The sequence below is a fragment of the Calidris pugnax genome, unplaced genomic scaffold (genome assembly GCF_001431845.1).
Source record: "Calidris pugnax isolate Ruff unplaced genomic scaffold, ASM143184v1 scaffold44, whole genome shotgun sequence".
In the NCBI taxonomy this organism is placed as follows: Eukaryota; Metazoa; Chordata; class Aves; order Charadriiformes; family Scolopacidae; genus Calidris; species Calidris pugnax.
Window position 1 is genome coordinate 35,358,129 of NW_015094506.1, and position 17,358 is coordinate 35,375,486.

At 39.0% G+C, this 17,358-nt stretch overlaps 1 protein-coding gene across 4 annotated transcripts; it reads left to right on the forward strand.

The window, feature by feature from the left end:
* The first annotated feature begins 2,135 nt into the window (after positions 1-2,135).
* On the forward strand, positions 2,136-15,625 carry ASB15 (ankyrin repeat and SOCS box containing 15). 4 transcript variants are annotated; one of them, XM_014963266.1, is made up of 11 exons: positions 2,144-2,222; positions 4,306-4,362; positions 7,180-7,327; positions 7,844-7,896; positions 7,995-8,126; positions 8,553-8,711; positions 10,760-11,005; positions 11,635-11,806; positions 12,192-12,762; positions 13,322-13,475; positions 14,950-15,625. In XM_014963266.1, the coding sequence occupies exons 3-11, from the start codon at positions 7,215-7,217 to the stop codon at positions 15,120-15,122; spliced, it is 1,773 nt and encodes a 590-aa protein (XP_014818752.1). In that variant the 5' UTR covers positions 2,144-2,222; positions 4,306-4,362; positions 7,180-7,214; the 3' UTR covers positions 15,123-15,625. The 4 variants fall into 4 exon arrangements, with proteins under 4 accessions (XP_014818751.1, XP_014818752.1, XP_014818753.1 ...); XM_014963265.1 differs by lacking the exon at positions 4,306-4,362 and having other exon boundaries at positions 2,136-2,222; XM_014963267.1 differs by lacking the exons at positions 2,144-2,222; positions 4,306-4,362; positions 7,844-7,896 and having other exon boundaries at positions 7,214-7,327.
* Positions 15,626-17,358: the final 1,733 nt, after the last annotated feature.

A 17,358-nucleotide genomic window follows, 5' to 3' on the forward strand; every position in this document is an offset into this window, starting at 1 on the left:
GTCGCAGCGCAAGGCGCAGGCGCCGCCTGCCGGCCGTGAGGCGGGGCGGGGCGCAGGCGCAGGGCGGGCGCTGAGGGCGGGCAGAGGCCTAGGCCTGCGGCAGCGGTGCCTCGGAGTCGGCGCTTTGCTTGGCTTAACGCTTTCAGCTATAAACCCGTGTGTGGTTAGTGTCTGCGTGAAATGGTACAGGCAGCTCGCGCGCAGTTTGCAGAACTTGGCCGTTTCTGAGTGAGGAGAAATGCCTTACCCAGAAGTCACAATGGCTGTGTGCTGTGTTTAGGGTCTCAGCACGCCTCCAGCAAAGATGGTTGGTGTAGTCTGTATAGCTGGCAGCAGTACTTCAAATCAAGTGACTTTAGGGCCTCAGAACTATTACAAGTTTATATTTTTTGCTCTGTTTAATTTTCCACAATGTTTTGCAGAACCCAAGCTTAGTCTAGGCTTCAGAGTTGCTGTCAAAGCTCCCTTCTGTCAAACAACTCTCCCAAGCCTTAAAGCTTCAGGAGCGTGATTGGCCGCTGCCGGGAGCAGTTCTGTGCGGTGTGTGCTTTGACATAAAGCTGTTTATTTCCTCGCAAGGAGAGATTTTTTGTGTATTAGGTGTGATTTGAATGTGTGTCAGCTTCTGGCACTCATTCCTGAAGCACTTAGGGATTTAGGGTTTGCAGAAGTTTCTAACAAATAGTAAAAACCAGTAAAATATATTGAGGAGACAGTTCGTTAAATCAATCCAGAAGTGATAGAGTAGGAAGTTCTTCAAATTGCCAAACTCTGTTTCAACACATAATTTATTTTAATATATAGCAACTCCAAGACCTAGGAAGTATTATCATAGTACACTCAATAATTACCTTGTAATTAATTTGTACCCCAAAAATCCCCCAAACCACCCACATAGCATTTCACAGTTTAGTATGTGGGGGACTGCGGACTCTCTTAGGAGTTTTATCTTGTTCGTTAATATACAGCAAGTAGGCACGCTAAGAGGACCTTGCCCTTTTTTTTTGTCTCCCCAATGAATTTATCTCCCTGTGAAGTCTTGCAAATTGCCATGTGATTTGAGGGCCACAAAGATGATTAAGGACCTTGAACATCTCTCCTACAAGGAGAGGCTGAGGGACTTGGGTCTTTTTAGTCTTGAGAAGAGAAGACTTAGGGGGGATCTAATCAATGCTTAACAAATACTTAAAAGGAGGGTACCCAGAGGACGGGGCTGGTCTTTTTTCAGTGGTGCCCAGAGATAGGACAAGAGGAAATGGGCGCAAACTTGAGCATAAGAAGTTCCACCTAAACGTGAGAAGGAACTTCTTTACTGTGAGAGTGGTAGAGCGCTGGAACAAGGTGTGCAGAGAGGTGGTGGAGTCTCCTTCTTTGGAGACATTCAAAACCCATCTGGGCAAGTTCCTGTGCAACCTGCTGTAGGTAGATCTGCTCTGGCAGGGGGATTGGACAAGATGATGTCTAGAGCTCCCTTCCATGGGATAGAATCCCATTGATTCTATGATTCTATGATTCTATATCTGGACAAGATATCAAATTTATTCTGCATGTTTACATGCATGGAACATAGTAAATCTAGCCAGAGAAAAAATTCCATCTTCTTTTTCATCCCATGCCTGGGATTTAACTTACTGGGTACTGATATTGTTGATGTTACTTGTGGGTGACTCTGCTTTTGCATCACTGCTGTTTGTGGTGCTGTACTTCCTGCTTCTTTGGCCTACTTAAAGTTAATAAATTGAGTCAAGTACTATAATCGGCTGTCATTGAATCTGTAAATCTTTGCATCATATTGGTTTTGGAGAGGGAGATTAGTGTTTTGTGACGTAATATAACAGGATCAACAACTAGTTGAAGGCTAAACCTTCTCAGATTTCTTTTAATTTATGTAAATGTGCTACCAGATTTTGTTTGAGATTAAGTTGGCAAATAATTTATTTTCTTAATGAGAGTTGTTGAACCAATGAGGGCACAGATGGTCTTATTATACCGTCCAGAACTCGTGTTACATTTGACGAGATTTTAAAGAAGTCATGTGTAATACTTTCCTGTGGGTCGCGTCTGCTTATGTTACAGTTGTACAAGGTCAGACCTTATTTTATCTAGCAACTGCGTATTTAATTTTAGAAGTATCACAGGACACATCAGCTTGCAGGGCACCATTCCTGGCTGTTCAAAATGCAGGCCCCAGAGTAACAGTGGCAAGATAATGGGTTGAAAAGGTGAGAATATGTGCAATGCTCGCCAATTAGACTAACAGAGAAATAGTTTAAAACTGCAACGTTTAATAGACTGAGTCCAAATTTAGATTGCTATTAATTATTTTATTGCTATGAATAACCTCTTTGCATGCCTAAGGGCCTTCTATTTATAGAGAGAAAAGCTGGGATTGTCTAGTTTATTTTAAGGATAAGAAATTAGAATAACATTAACACTCACATAACGTTAACTTTATACCTATGTGTTTGAGAGAGTGATGAACGCTTGATACACTTCTTTCCAAGGAAAGATACAACTTCCATGATTAGCAAGTACTTCAGATTTTTTTTTGATGAAAACCCAGTAACTTAAATTAAGAGAGCAAAACTTACTTTTTTTTTTTTTTAAGGAAAACAGCAAAAAATAATAGCTTTATTTTTTCAGGCATAAATGGAAAAAATGTCAGAAAAATATCAGACTATTCCAAATGTTATTTAAGGAAAAGATTCTTTGTAATACCAACACTGAAACTTGTTTAGAGGAAGCATTTGCAATTGTTTGTAGTGATCTAGTGCCTAGGTCTGTAATTAGGAACCTTCCATTCTTGAACAGAAGAAGATTTTGCTGCTGAGCTTTTTAGCCTGTGCGTTGCCACATCACATAATGTAGCAGGGCTGTCTCTCCTGCTGCTCGGTGTACCAGCCATGCTGTTATATTCCACTGTGATCCTAGTGGAACATCCGCGCTTCGGTTGGACCTTGGCACCTCGGCACAGTGTATTACCAGCGGTGATATAGCAAATCAGGCTCTCAAAGCATGTATAGACCCTCACAGCATGTCCTGCACTTGTGCTGTGGTGAGCTGTTTGCCTTATACTTACTCTGCCATGTCACAGTCACCTGCTGCCTTACCGGCTTTCTTATTTTATAATATATTATTAATTTTTGTGGGTTAAGATAATCTGAAAGTAGTACACACAACAATTCTGAAACACTCCTCACCTAAGACATTCCTGGTTAAATCTGGTCAAGCAGAGCTCTGCGTTGCCTGTGGCATAATCAGTTCTGGGGAATACAGGAAAGCAGGAGATAGCTGACCAAATGGGTATGGATATTGTATGACCAGAAAAAAAGGAAACAAGTTTCTATGACAATCTGTAAACTGATTTCTTCCTATAATCTTGAGGAAGATGAAGAAGAAGAATATGGAATATTCTATTCTAGATGAAGAATAGGAATAAGACATGAAGAATGATATTACTGATTATGAGAATTTTGCATTCTTGTTAATAAGAAACCTGTGGCAGCATTTAGGGAAAAAAAAAAAAAAAGGTCAGCTGCTTTGTTTTGTGTAGAAGTTTTCTGAAGTTGCCATATTTTGTAGTACACCTTGGAAGTTTGATGTGGGATACCTGGATACCTTCCTTTCTGCATAAAGCAAACTATATGTAACACACTACACACACCCCCTCACCCACCCACCCCATTTCTTATTAATTTCTTATTGCTGCAACAGACTTGATTGGCTTTCATAAGCTTGTTTTAAACATAAGAGGTTCAGACCATTGTTATCATTGTTTTTTAGAATTACAGAGAAGTTCATATTGTCCATCCTGTCCAACAGGACGTCAGTCAGTCAGTCAGCGTTCTTGGCAATTTCAGAAATCTTTTTTGCATGAGAAGTTCTGCCTAAACTTAAGTATGCCAGAACATCATAGCTTTGAGAACTTCTAAGTATTAATATGATGTGCAGCAGATTTAACATTAGGTAGTACGTGAGTGATTTTGGTATGTGTGTCTGCATTGTGCTGACCAGTTCATCAGTCTAACTTCATGTGTGAAATCTTCTTGTGGACTGTTACGCTGGAGCCTTGGTCAGAGACACAAAAGGCAGGAAAAGAGAACCCTTCAGAAAAGTATTGTCTTTTATGAACAACATAATGTGCTATTCTTCGAAGCTCCAAAAGACAATGTGTTCATGAATACTTTTTTATTATTATTTGTGAAAATTTTTTTGCAGTCAGAGGTGGCAGGCAAGACCAAAGTTGTGTATTTTTTCCTTTAAAGAAAATGGGGCTGAAGTGAAATTTTTTCCACTTTCCTTCAGATTGTCCATCCTTGCAGTTAAAAACCTCGGCCACGGTTCCAGTACATATTGAAAGAGGTGGGAAGCTGCATTATGTGTGAATCTGAATCCAAGAGACCTTTGGCTTCTGAGTCATTGTGACTCTAAGCCATTACTAATTTAATTTGGGTTTGCAAGCTTTATTTTAGTATACTAAGTAGTAAAGTGTTTGTGGATGGGATTATAATATTGGCTGTGGTACTTTGATTGACTTATTATTTACGGGAACAATGCAGAAATTAGTCTAAAAAGAAATCTGGTTAGCACTTTTCCCTTGAAGATAATTTTTATAAAATGGCCTCCAAATAATTTCTACAATGTTCCTTCTCTATTTGCAAAATGACTAGGACACCCCACAATTATCATTCTGCAAGAAACGTACAACAGATGCTTAGTATAATTGTTTAATATTTGTGCAACACTTTTACGATGATAAGTGTTGTGGGTGGTAGATGCAGTACATTACTGTGTAAACTGTGGGAGCAATAGTTTAAAACTTTTTTTAAAATTAATTCAACATCTTGTGTCCCTAGTCTGATTAAATGTGTTAAGCCACTAAGATCGAATCAGAGAAGCTTTGGCAGAACACAAAGGCCACTTGTAAAACCCGGGGTAGGTACAGCTAGGCATATAGTGACTTAAGTTTTTGTTGCTAATATGTTGCTACATTTTACACTTCAAGAACCTACAGGAAGATCTTGTAAAGAGCAACATTCCTGACCTTCCAATGATAGTTATAATTTACTAGCAGGGCGTTCAGTGATGTGATATCACTAGCAAAAAGCATAGGGATCATAAGCCACAGTTAAAGTTGGTGATATGAGCAGACTGAATTTAAGCTGGTGACTATAGTTAAAAGGTTTGACATACTCCGTTACTAATCCACTGAGCCTCCCAGCTACTCTCACACCTTGAAAATAATAACCCATCACCCGGGCTTGTGAACTGAACTCCTGTGAATGTCCATTAAACTTTGTGTCTGCGGAAGTGCAGAGACTCCAAAGACCTTAGCCTGCTTTGACAGACCATTCTTTGGCCTTGCAAAAATAAAGCAAGATTTGCAAGTTTTTGTGGCTTTTATTTTAAAATGTATTAATCATAATTAAAAATTATAATGATACAAACTATTGTAATGTTTTGTTGTACCTGCCCATGAAATCCAAAAATCTTGTACATTATTACATCAACATAAAGTAGGTTTTGCATTTGGTATCATCTCAATTCCCTTATTTTTCATTTGAGAAAACATCCCCATCCAGTTCCAAAAGAGGAGAGGTGAATACAGGTTGAAACTGAAAACGTTTTATGGAATCATAGAATGGTTTGAGTTGCAAGGGGCCTTAAAGGTCGTCTAGTCCAACCTCCCCTGCCATGAGCAGGGACATCTTCAACTAGATCAGGTTGCTCAGAGCCCCGTCCAACCTGACCTTGAATGTTTCCAGGGATGGGGCATCTACCACCTCTCTGGGCAACCTGTGCCAGTGTTTCACCACCCTCATTGTAAAAAGTGAAAATGTCTTCCTTATACCTAATCTAAATCTTCCCTCTTTCCGTTTAAAGCCATTACCCCTTGTCCTATTGCTACAGGCCTTACTAAAAAGTCTATCCCCATCTTTATTATAAGTCCCTGTTTAACTATTGAAAGATAGTAAAGTTCTGAATTCAGAACTGGATGAGGTGTCACCACCTACACTGACACGCCATGGGTTTTCACACGCTGAAATCCTGTGTCCAAACAGCACTGGTTGGTGGATCCATCTTGTGTCTGCTGCCACTGCCACCCAGGGTGAAGGAAGGGGGGGAAAATGTGCTTTCCCCATGCAAAAGAGTCAAGTTAGTTCAGAGCTTCTCTGACAGAATTTGGTGGTTTTGTAAATCCTGAATAAGTACAATGTGTGATCACCGATCATGTGTTTCATTCGGAACTGCAGACCCTCTCTGTAAATAATTCTCCCTTAGAACTGATCATGTGTTTCATTCAGAACTGCAGACCCTCTCTGTAAATAATTCTCTTACTAAAAAGTCTATCCCCATCTTTATTATAAGTCCCTGTTTAACTATTGAAAGATAGTAAAGTTCTGAATTCAGAACTGGATGAGGTGTCACCACCTACACTGACACGCCATAGGTTTTCACACGCTGAAATCCTGTGTCCAAACAGCACTGGTTGGTGGATCCATCTTGTGTCTGCTGCCACTGCCACCCAGGGTGAAGGAAGGGGGGGAAAATGTGCTTTCCCCATGCAAAAGAGTCAAGTTAGTTCAGAGCTTCTCTGACAGAATTTGGTGGTTTTGTAAATCCTGAATAAGTACAATGTGTGATCACTGATCATGTGTTTCATTCGGAACTGCAGACCCTCTCTGTAAATAATTCTCAATTTGGGTATTTTTCTTTTTTGTTCCTATGATTTTTAAGTGTGTATGTGTTTGTGTTCATGTTCATGAGTTCGCTGTGAATGGCTGTGTTTGGTAGGAATTGCTCATGTGGTGATAACTTCATTATTCATGCTTGTGTGGAAATCATATATTCACTGATGTGATGGCCACAGCTTTCTAAAGAAAATAAATTTCTTTTTATGGTTCATAAATTGTCCAGTGTTTGTCTGTAGATGGCAAATGTAGTGTGTGAACAATAAAAAGAGCTTTTCCTAAATGGCATGTCTAGTACTAAATGTTTCCAGGGTTGTTTTTTTCTCTATCACTGCTTTTGAACAGGAACCTTATTGATTTTTAAATAGGAATAAGCTCATCAAAACATTATTAAATTAAAAGAAATTTATGGAAACACCTGATTTTGTTATAAAAAATACATTAAGTGAGAGATGATCCTTAGCAGTATGTTTTTGTGTGTATTTAGAAATAGTTCATCATTCTAGTTCGCTGTAAAAAAAGATGGATGAAAGAGAAGATTTGGTTGAAGATCTGCTCACTGAGTATGCCATACAGCTCAGCATTCAAGAATCAAATGGGGCCAAACCACCAGTGTCTTCCAGCTATAATGACAGGTACTGTCAATTCACTCTGTGTTAGGTATTATGCCATATTTTAACAGTGTTTATATTTAACATTGATACTTAGGGCCTTGAGTCATGCTTAGAACAGTTCTTAGTTTGACTTTTATGCTTCTTTCTCAGTAAAGCACTGTCTGAAGCCATGATTTAAAAGAGTAAACAAAATACAAATGTTGATCTTGCTTTTCTCAAACATTAAGGGCTTATTTCTGTAGCATGGGGCAAATACAGATTTTATTTTTTTTCTTTACCGAATTAGGAGTTTTCTCAGGTCAGCCCGCAGCGGGAATCGCACCTAACTTGGGGTACTCCGAATGTCCACAGAGCAGGTGTAGCTGAGCAGGTCACAAGGCTAATCAAGATTGTAGCTGATGTATTCAAAGGAGAGTTCGCTGAGAAGAGAACCTAAAGGAAAATATTGAATAAATAACATACTGCATCTACTTTTTGTTTTTTTTTTTTTTTTTTTTTTTTTTTTTTTTTTTTTTCTTCTGCTTTTTTTTTTGATAGTTTTGTACCACCTAGTGAGGAGAATAGGAAAATTGTAACATCCATAAAGCAAGGTAAAAACCCTATAAAATAAAATCATCCCTTGGCAAAACTGAGCTTTCCATATATTATTTTTCCAACTGCATCTCCTTTATCTTTCGGATTTTTTAAGGTCATGTATTTGAGCTCCAAGAGCTCGTGAAACAGAAATATGCTTTGGATGAAGCTGATGAAAAAGGGTGGTTTCCGCTGCATGAGGCTGCAGCTCAGCCAATTCAGCAAATACTTGAAATCATTTTAGATGGTAAGTAAGGTAAAAATGTCCCACAAGATAAAGGGAGCAGCAGAGAAACATAGAGCAATAAGCAGCCATCCGCAACAACAGCATAGAACTGTTTACTAAAAAAAGGTATGATCAAATCCTATACAGAGCATGTTGCTTATGTTGTATAAATATTCAGGCAAATTTTCTTTTGGGGTAAATGACATCAATTTACACCAGCAAAGAACTTGGACCATTTTTAACATTTTGTTTAGAAACCTACAGAGCGAGCAAAATTTCCTGTGCAGTATTCAGTGTGTTCAGCAGCCCTAGTTTGGTTAAATTAAATGTAATTTCAAGTAATTTTCATGAAGACTTAGCATTTAAGCATTTCTGGGATATATATATATGTGTTAGCAGACTTGTGCTTTAATTTTATTCTATCTTTTCTCACTTTCTTACCTCTAGCATCTTATAAAGCCATGTGGGAATACAAAACATGCGATGGAGAAACACCATTAACTTTGGCAGCAAAAGCTGGCTTTGTGGAAAACGTACAAACCTTATTGGAAAAGGGTGTTTGGCCCAATACCACAAATGACAAAGGAGAAACTCCACTTCTTATTGGTATTTGCCTTCTCTCTCTGGGTTTAAATAAAGTGAATGGCAGTGCTTCCCCTCCGCTAAGCACTCACCCGAGTGCTTCTGTTGGCTTGTGTGGTTTAGATGCTGGTCAGCTTTGTAGATGAAACTGAATGCCTGGCACTCAGTGAAACATACCCAGGGTTCAGTTCAACACTCGTGATGCTTTAGGTGATCACTGAGCTGCTCTTAAAGTTGCTCCTTACGCTGCAGGTGATAGGATCTATTTTTTTGTTCAAGGCACTTTCTTGGTATCTTCAGGTGCTGTAAGACCTTCAGCAACCTGGCTCTATTTGACCACCTTAAGGTAAAAGTATGGTGCAAGAATAAGCTGTTGCTTTAACTTGAATGTACTTTTTCTGGAGGTCTGGAGGTTATTGGAGCTTTTTAGTTTTATCAGATGGTTTCTTTGGGAGTAGGCAGGTATTTTCAGTTTCAAAATCTCCCATCTCATTTCCTTCCCCTCTTGCACTGAAAATGAACTTTGACTGCATTTCTAAGTAATACCCCAATCTAAAGAAAGAAGATTCCTTTGGAAGGTTTTATGCCAATTATAGACTTAAATGAGTTTTACTATACATGAGCAATTTAGCTGTATCAGCTATTAATTTCTGTTGAATGTCGAAACATCTCCATTCTTCTGAGGAGAATTAAATGAAATGAAATTAATACAAATAAGAAAATAAAATACATAATACAATTGTCAATATTAAAATATTCAGTTTTCTGTTTTTTTTAAACTTTCATAAGATGTGATTACTGTATTAACATTTTAAGGCCCTGAGGCATTTCTAGAGGGTTCCTCTGCAATGTGTTGTTTTGCATTGTTTCAGCAATTTTGAATAGTTGTAAGACACTGAAACTTTTAAGCTATTTTCAGCCTTTGCTTTTAGTGAATCCTGCAAAGAGTAACTAGAACTTAAGAAAAGGGTCCTTTCCCCTTATAATGGCAATTTGATTTCCTAAATATTTCTCTATACAAACTCCTGAAAATGAGGTTTGTCAGCTATGTATTATGTGATGCTTTCTATGTTTTTGTGTCACTTGGCACTGAAAATGTGGGCGTAAATATTGTGCATCATACATTTCAATCTTAGTCTAGTGAAATCAAGGATCAGGTGCTTAACGCTTAATAGATGATGCTCATGATTTAGTTACTCCTTTTAATTTTAAAGCTTTGGGTTAAAGGGCTCTTCAGTTCAAAGGTAAATTCTGAAGAAGTATCTGTCTAGTGGAATGATTTCTGCTTCCAAGTACATTTGGTAATACTCTACTTCAAAGCAATTGTGGATAATTATGGAGACTATCGCCTCTTAAAAACCTTCTTACTTGTATAATGGGACATGAATAAAAGTGAAATTTGCTCACCCTATGATGCTGATCTTCCTCAGGTGCCCCACCAGGCAGTGCAGATATCTGCTATTCCAAAGGGTAGTCCAGAAGTAAAATTAGAATCTTACTCAGGATAACTACTTTCTATGTAAATAATTTGCAGGTGTAGTTATCCATGAATATTTCAAACCCTGAACCTCAAAAGGACGGAACAGGCCTTTAAGTATGACAGATGTCAACTTCACTTTGGCTGACAACAGCCACTGAGCATGCTCTAGGATTAGAGTTACCAGGTGACAAAGTCACAAGTGGAATTCTCCGGGGACACAGTTATGTTTGCACCAACTTAAGAAGTAAGAACCATAATAAATATTATGTTATTTTTATTGTTGCTCTTCATTGTGATACACCTGCTTCTGCTTTCTCAGAATCAAAGTGATGCTGCTTTTGCCCTCCATGCTCCAAACTCACATATTTTCCAGCCTGTGTTGGTTTACCTTGATTTCCTGAGCAGCTGACATTACCATTTATTTGCCAGTAAAATGGATTCCCAGATTTCTAGGACTGGAAATCTTTTTAATTTCCTCATATCAGTGCACAAGGAAAAGCTTTTCTAAACTTACTAGATGTCTTTAACTTTCAAGACAACATACCTGAAAATGTAATTGCATTATTTTCTTCCTTTTTAAAATATCTTCAAGCTATAAGAAGGGGCTCCTTTGAAATGGCATCCACACTGATTAAACACAACTGTAGTATCCACCAGCCGTGCGTTAAACGTTGGTCAGCAATGCATGAAGCTGCAAAGCAGGGACGCAAAGACATCGTTGCTCTTCTTCTGAAGAATGGAGGAAATGTGAACCTTAAGGACGGATATGGGGTAACACCATTGGGTGTTGCTGCTGAATATGGTCACTGTGATGTGCTGGAGCATCTTATTCATAAAGGTATGTAGGCAAGTAAAAGGGAAATACAGTTCTGCACTGGAATGCATCTTGCCTGGTTGTTGAGCTGGTTTCAGGGGATCATGGAAAAGGAAAGAAAGAGTAGTGATGAATGAGAAGATTTGGTTTCTTGGAAGGAAAGAAGGCATCTGTGAGTGTTCCTGCTAGACTGGGGGGATGCTTACACGTTTCCATAATGCCTGTGAGAGGAGTGGCAGAGTTGATACCAACCCATTTCAGTCAAGGAGAGACTTTCTTGCCCTTCTTTATTTCTCTTTACTCCTTTTCCCTCCCTCTCTCCATTTTTTCCCTCTCTCCCTCCCTTGAACAGAATTATATTGGTATTAATTAATGAAATGCAGGATTTTCAAAATATGCAAGAATTTTGAAAATCCTCAGGTATAACATTTACAGTCAAAGTAGACCACGCTCAGGTGAGCATTTGAACTTGTATCTGTACCACTCTTGTTTTGCCTTTGAGTTTTATATTTGCCACAGGAAATCTTTCTTGTTTTAGTAAATTTTTAACTTAAGTACATCTGAAAACGAAGAGGAAAGTTCTCTGGGCTTGTTTTTGTGATGATCTGCGAATTATTTTGGATGTAATTATAAACTCAGTGTCCTCCTTCAAGGTGGAGATGTCCAGGCCTTAGCAGACGATGGTGCATCGATACTGTTTGAAGCAGCTGGAGGAGGAAATCCAGACTGCATAGCCCTTCTTTTGGAGTATGGTGGAAGTGGCAATGTGCCTAACAAGGCAGGACTGCTTCCCATACACAAAGCTGCTTATGAGGGGCATTACCTGTGAGTATGAGCTCAGACTTTACATTTTCTTCAAGATACAATGTGGCACCAGGTCACATTGAAGTCAGCTGTGATAAACTTGCAAATGTATAGATCAGAAGTGTGTATTTCAGAAGTGCCCATGTTACATTAGTTTGAATTAACTTTTAAGTGTTTTTTTGGCATAAACAAAGCAAAATACAAAACATGTTCCTTAGAATTAAGTGAAAACCACTGAAACAGCTTAAACAGAAGGTCCTATTTGACAGTGCTCCAAACTGGTGTTTCTGTGTTTGCATCTTCTTGTGTAAAGTGCCTAGCTGGTAATTTAGCATATGCCTGGATGAGGGTCATTTTCTTCATGCAGGGAAGTGATGCCTAACTGGTTTTATTCACTGTTTTTTAGGGCCCTGAAGTATCTCATTCCAGTCACATCCCAAACTGCAATCCAGAAAAGCGGGTTAAGCCCTGTTCACTCAGCAGCAGAGGGCCAGAACTCGCAGTGTCTAGAGCTCCTCATTGAAAATGGGTTTGATGTCAATACTCTCTTGGCTGAACACATTTCAAATAGTTACGATGACGAAAGGAGAACCGCGCTTTATTTTGCTGTTTCTAACAATGACATTCTTTGCACGGAAATATTGCTCAAAGCAGGGGCAAATCCAAACAAGGATCCTTTAAACTGTCTTCTCGTGGCAGTGAGAGCTGGAAACCATGAAATTGTAAGGCTGCTCCTGTCCTACGGAGCAAACGTCAATTGCTACTTTATGTTGGTCAATGACACCCATTTCCCCAGCGCCATTCAGTACGCTCTGAATGACGAGGTGATGCTGAGGCTGCTGCTCAATCACGGATACAACGTGGAGATGTGTTTTGACTGTATGCATCAAGATATCTTTGGAAATTCTTTTGTGTGGTCAACTCCAGAGGAGGAGATTCTCCCAGGATGGACTTCTTCTGTAATAAAGGATAATCCAGTAAATACATACTTTCCTTCCTTCTCTTCACTTTGCTCTTTTCATTAGCCAGCTTTAAACACTACAGATTATTGTGCAGAGTGAAGATTAAACATACTTGCAAAATCCTTTTTTAAAAAATCCTAAAAATAAAACAACCATTTTTTATTTTCTACTCTGAAATAGATATTTACATAGAGTGGTTTGAGATTGGAATTCATACATTTAGGAAGGAAGTTTTAAGAATCATGAGGCAGGATTCTGGAATATCTGTTCGTGTTGTGACAAATAGAGTGGATGTGTTTCCAAAGAGATATCACTGTTGAACAAAACAGTGCTGCAAATTACAGCAATGTTACAATAATTACTAGCCATCAGGCGTGTCCAGATGAATTAAGGGATCATAAAGGTTAAGCGTGGAAGAAAATGGCTTTTAAAGTAACCTACCTAGCCATCAATTTATGACTGTTAAAGGTCAATGCTAGTACTTTGTTTGAATTATCTTGTGTAATTGCTTTAAAATTTTGGCATTCCTCTGGACAGATTTTTAAATTATGACTTGATGTGTTTTCCCTTGCAGTTCTGTGACTTTATTGCTGTTCCTTGGTTGAAACATTTAGCAGGAAAAGTGGTTCGTATTTTTATAGATTACATGGATTATGTTCCTCTATGCACAAAAATTAAGTTTGTCTTAGAAACACAGAAAGAATGGACAGAGATACGTCAGATATTGGGTAAATATCTACCTTCCAGTTAATGATGTTATGATTTATTATTGGAGACTTAAATTGTGTCGGGTCACATTCATCCAAAGTGTTCTGGCAGTACAGGAGTGTACTAGCTGAGAACCAGGGTGTGCCTGTCATCCTGTCCTCGTATTGAGTCGGGTCTTTACCTATTGCCACTGGTCGTAAAGTAGTTAATCAGTAGTAGTTAATATGGCAAATGTGCACCTGGTGAGAATTAATCTCATGAGGACTGTCACTGTTGTGTAGGAAGCCCTTTGAGTTAAGCAAGACCACTGAGGTACTTCTCAAACTCCTCAACTTCTCAAATACTCCTTATTAGCCCATGTGATTGCACAGCTATGGGGCACAACTTTTTTATTGAGGAATATTACTCACACTTCTGTCCTTCTTTTTGCTCCCTTGATCTCTCAAGTCTATTAATCATTCAAGGATTATCATAAGAGTATGTTTCAGATCCTGTTATGTTCAAGGTGGAAGGTGGTGACAATGAGTGTACCATCACAACCTAACTCTGATTTATATAATATGCATCTAAAGTTACAATTATTAATACCTTGATTTAGTACTATTTCTTATGTATACTTTACTTTTGAAGTTCTACATATTAGCCTGGACCTTCCACCATTGGTGGCACCAGCTATAGGTGTCACCCACCTTAACTAAAAGACAATCTGTTGGGGAACGTATTAAATGTTCTCTTTGCATGAACTAATTTTATTGGAATTTTAAAAAAAATAAATAGAATGTGATTTAACATCAGCTGTGAATGAGCAAAATATTTATGTTTACAACTGATACCCAGTGTATTTAATTTAGCTTTAGTATTTTACACTGAAACACAGAGGAAGTCCTTTTTGTTATTGTCACTGGAGCATCAAAATAATTTGATAGTCGTAACTACTAATATTTCAAGTACCTTGAAAGGTTTCATTATATTCAGGAAGGCTAAATTAAACTGAGCTCTTTATCTAATGTAAATTCTGATAAGAAGTATTTGTTTAGAAAACTCAGCAGGCCCAGGCATGGCAAGGTCTGGTCCCAGTGCCTTTTTGATACAGCAGAAATGGAAGTTGCCTCGGCTGGCCTCAGCATGCAATTATTAAGATGTGCACCTGGGGAAAGAGAGATCGTTCATCAGTCACCATTGATTATGCTAAATAAGGTCCTTGCTTAGGTGTTCAGATGGGTGCTTTGGAGACAGAGTACAGCATGCATATGTCCAAAAGTAAGACAAAAAAAGGCAGATACCTTATGAAGAAGTTTGACAACAACATGTATCATTTCAATTTTGAAGTGAAAAAATAGTATTTTATTCAGAAGTGGCAAAATAATAATGCCCCAAGGTAATAGGTTTTTATATTAATTTTATTAGAGCAAATTAGGGGAATTGTGAAGTGGCTTACAGTCATTAATAATGGCATTGATTTTTCCACCATTTCTCTCTCACTATTATTTTTAGATAATCCTCGCCCATTGAAACATCTGTGTCGTCTGAAAATACGTAAACTCTTGGGGTTAAGGAGACTCCAGAAGCTGTCATCCATGAAGAAGTTTCCACTTCCACCAGTTCTCAAGAACTATATCCTATATAAAGAATATGATCTGTATGGACAAGGGATACATTTAGAGTAGTTTTTAAAAATAAGTGCATACAGTCTGTAATTTGACTCATTTCCTCACTATTTTTTACTAGCTGAAGAGCTGCCTGGTGTTTTATATAAATTCACAACATTCTGATATTTGTGGATAATAGCTCTTTTAAGGGAACAAATTTGTCTTCAAAACTAGTGCATTAAAGCTCATGTTTTCACACATTGTACTATCTAAATATAAAATCAGAATAAGGAAAATACGATAATTATGTAGAACAGTACACGTTAAATGGGAATTCAGATTAATAAAGAACAAAAGAAGAATTTTCCTGATGGACTTGCCAATGAAGATGATAAATACAATTGCTGCTCTCAATTTGTAGTGTTAGTTTATCTGTAAAGGAAAATAAATGTCTAATTTAGCTTGGCAAAGAAAATTAAACCACTAAATGCATGTCTCTGTCATATAATTGGCATGAAATGTAGCACATTTTGTACTTTGAAAATCACGGTCCCATTATAAAATTCTCCAAACACTTCAAAGGTTCTTTTTAGCTATTTTTCCAAAGTGTTTGCTCCCAGGCACGACTGCTGTGTATGCCAGTACTGCGTGTTTTAATGCTTGGCAAAGTCTGAGGGACTTAAAAAAGGCTGTTTTAAAGAAGGAGTAGATTTTGATGGACAAACAAATGAGGAAATGGAGCAGCATATCCCCTTGAGGAATCTTGCAAGGTCGTAACTGTAATTATGTTTCCTACAGAGATTTGACAGACCACTTCTTGACCAGGCTGAACAACACCCTCACTCGTGCTGTGATGCACTTGCCAGTATCCTTCTGCACATCTAGAGGAAAACACGTCTGATTAAATGTTCTTTAAATCACTGTATTTAAAGTGGATTGCACTTAGTGCCTTTGATATTCTGCCATCCCTTCCATCTTGGGGAAAAAAGACAGCGAGAGTCCAAACTCCCAAAATTAGAGAACATTTCAGTTGGTGTATGTCAGGATTACATAGTGCATACTCAGAATTTAGCTAAACGTCATTTCAGAGATACACTGGTTATCACACAACTTATTTACACCTCAGTCAGAGATGTAAATTCTACCTCCAAAGGCAGCTAGGTCAGTCCTTTGTGAGTCTGTCTGTCCTCGCAACAGATTTACAAGAGCAAATGGAAGAAGTGGAAATCACTGGTCTGGGATGTGCAGAGGGTTGAACAAAAGGCTTAATTCCTGCTTCTGCTCTCACTAAGGCTACTATTCATCTGGCTTTCCAAGACATTCACCACATTGGTGGTGAATGGAGTTAAATCCAATCTGCAGCTGGTCATGAGTGGTGTCCCCCAGGGGAAGACCAGCTGGAGAGCTGCCTGTCAGAAAAGGACCTGGGGGTGTTGGTTGACTGTTGGCTGAACGTGAGCCAGCAGTGTGCCCAGGTGGCCAAGAAGGCCAACAGCATCCTGGCCTGTATCAGGAACAGCGTGGTAAGACTCAGGAGGTGATTGTCCCCCTGTACTGGGCACTGGTGAGGCCCCACCTCAAGTACTGTGTCCAGTTTTGGGCCCCTTACCACAAAAAAGACATTGAGGTGTTGGAGTGGGTCCAGAGAAGGGCAATGAAGCTGGCGAGGGGTCTGGAGAATAAGTCTGATGAGGAGCGACTGAGGGAGCTGGGGTTGTTCAGTCTGAAGAAGAGGAGGCTGAGGGGAGACCTTATCGCGCTCTATAACTACCTGAAGGGGGGGTGTGGAGAGGCAGGGGTCGGTCTCATCTCCCAAGTCACAGGCAATAGGACAAGGGGAAATGGCCTCAAGTTGCACCAGGGGAGGTTCAGATTGAATATTAGGAAAAATTTTTATACTAAAAGGGTTATTAAGCATTGGAATGGGCTGCCCAGGGAAGTGGTTGAGGCATCATCCATGGAGGTGTTCAAAAGACGGGCTGACATAGTGCTTAGTGACATAGTTTAATTATGTTTTTTTTTTATCAGAGTTAGGTTGATGGTTGGACTAGATGACCTTAAAGGTCCCTTCCAACCTAGACAATTCTATGATTCTATATTTCTATGACATGTTCTCTGTATTTTTGCTGGAAATTTTGACCAAGATGAAAAAGAAGGATTTTGTCACCTGTGAAACATTTCTGGGTAAGTGGCATCTGGGCCAGTCCCCTGCCAGGAGGATGTAGTGGGTGACTGCTGACTCCAGGCCTGGCCTGAGCACAGAGTGCCCAGTGAACTCAACACGGCTGTCCACAGTCAAAGCTCCACTGGCCGA

Bases quoted from the DNA above. Each gene is read 5' to 3' on its own strand.
- ASB15 (XM_014963265.1), top strand. From the start codon at position 7,215: ATGGATGAAAGAGAAGATTTGGTTGAAGATCTGCTCACTGAGTATGCC. The intron at 8,712-10,759 runs GTATTTGCCTTC...AATATCTTCAAG, and splicing joins AGAAACTCCACTTCTTATTG to CTATAAGAAGGGGCTCCTTT. The intron at 11,006-11,634 runs GTATGTAGGCAA...TCCTCCTTCAAG, and splicing joins GGAGCATCTTATTCATAAAG to GTGGAGATGTCCAGGCCTTA.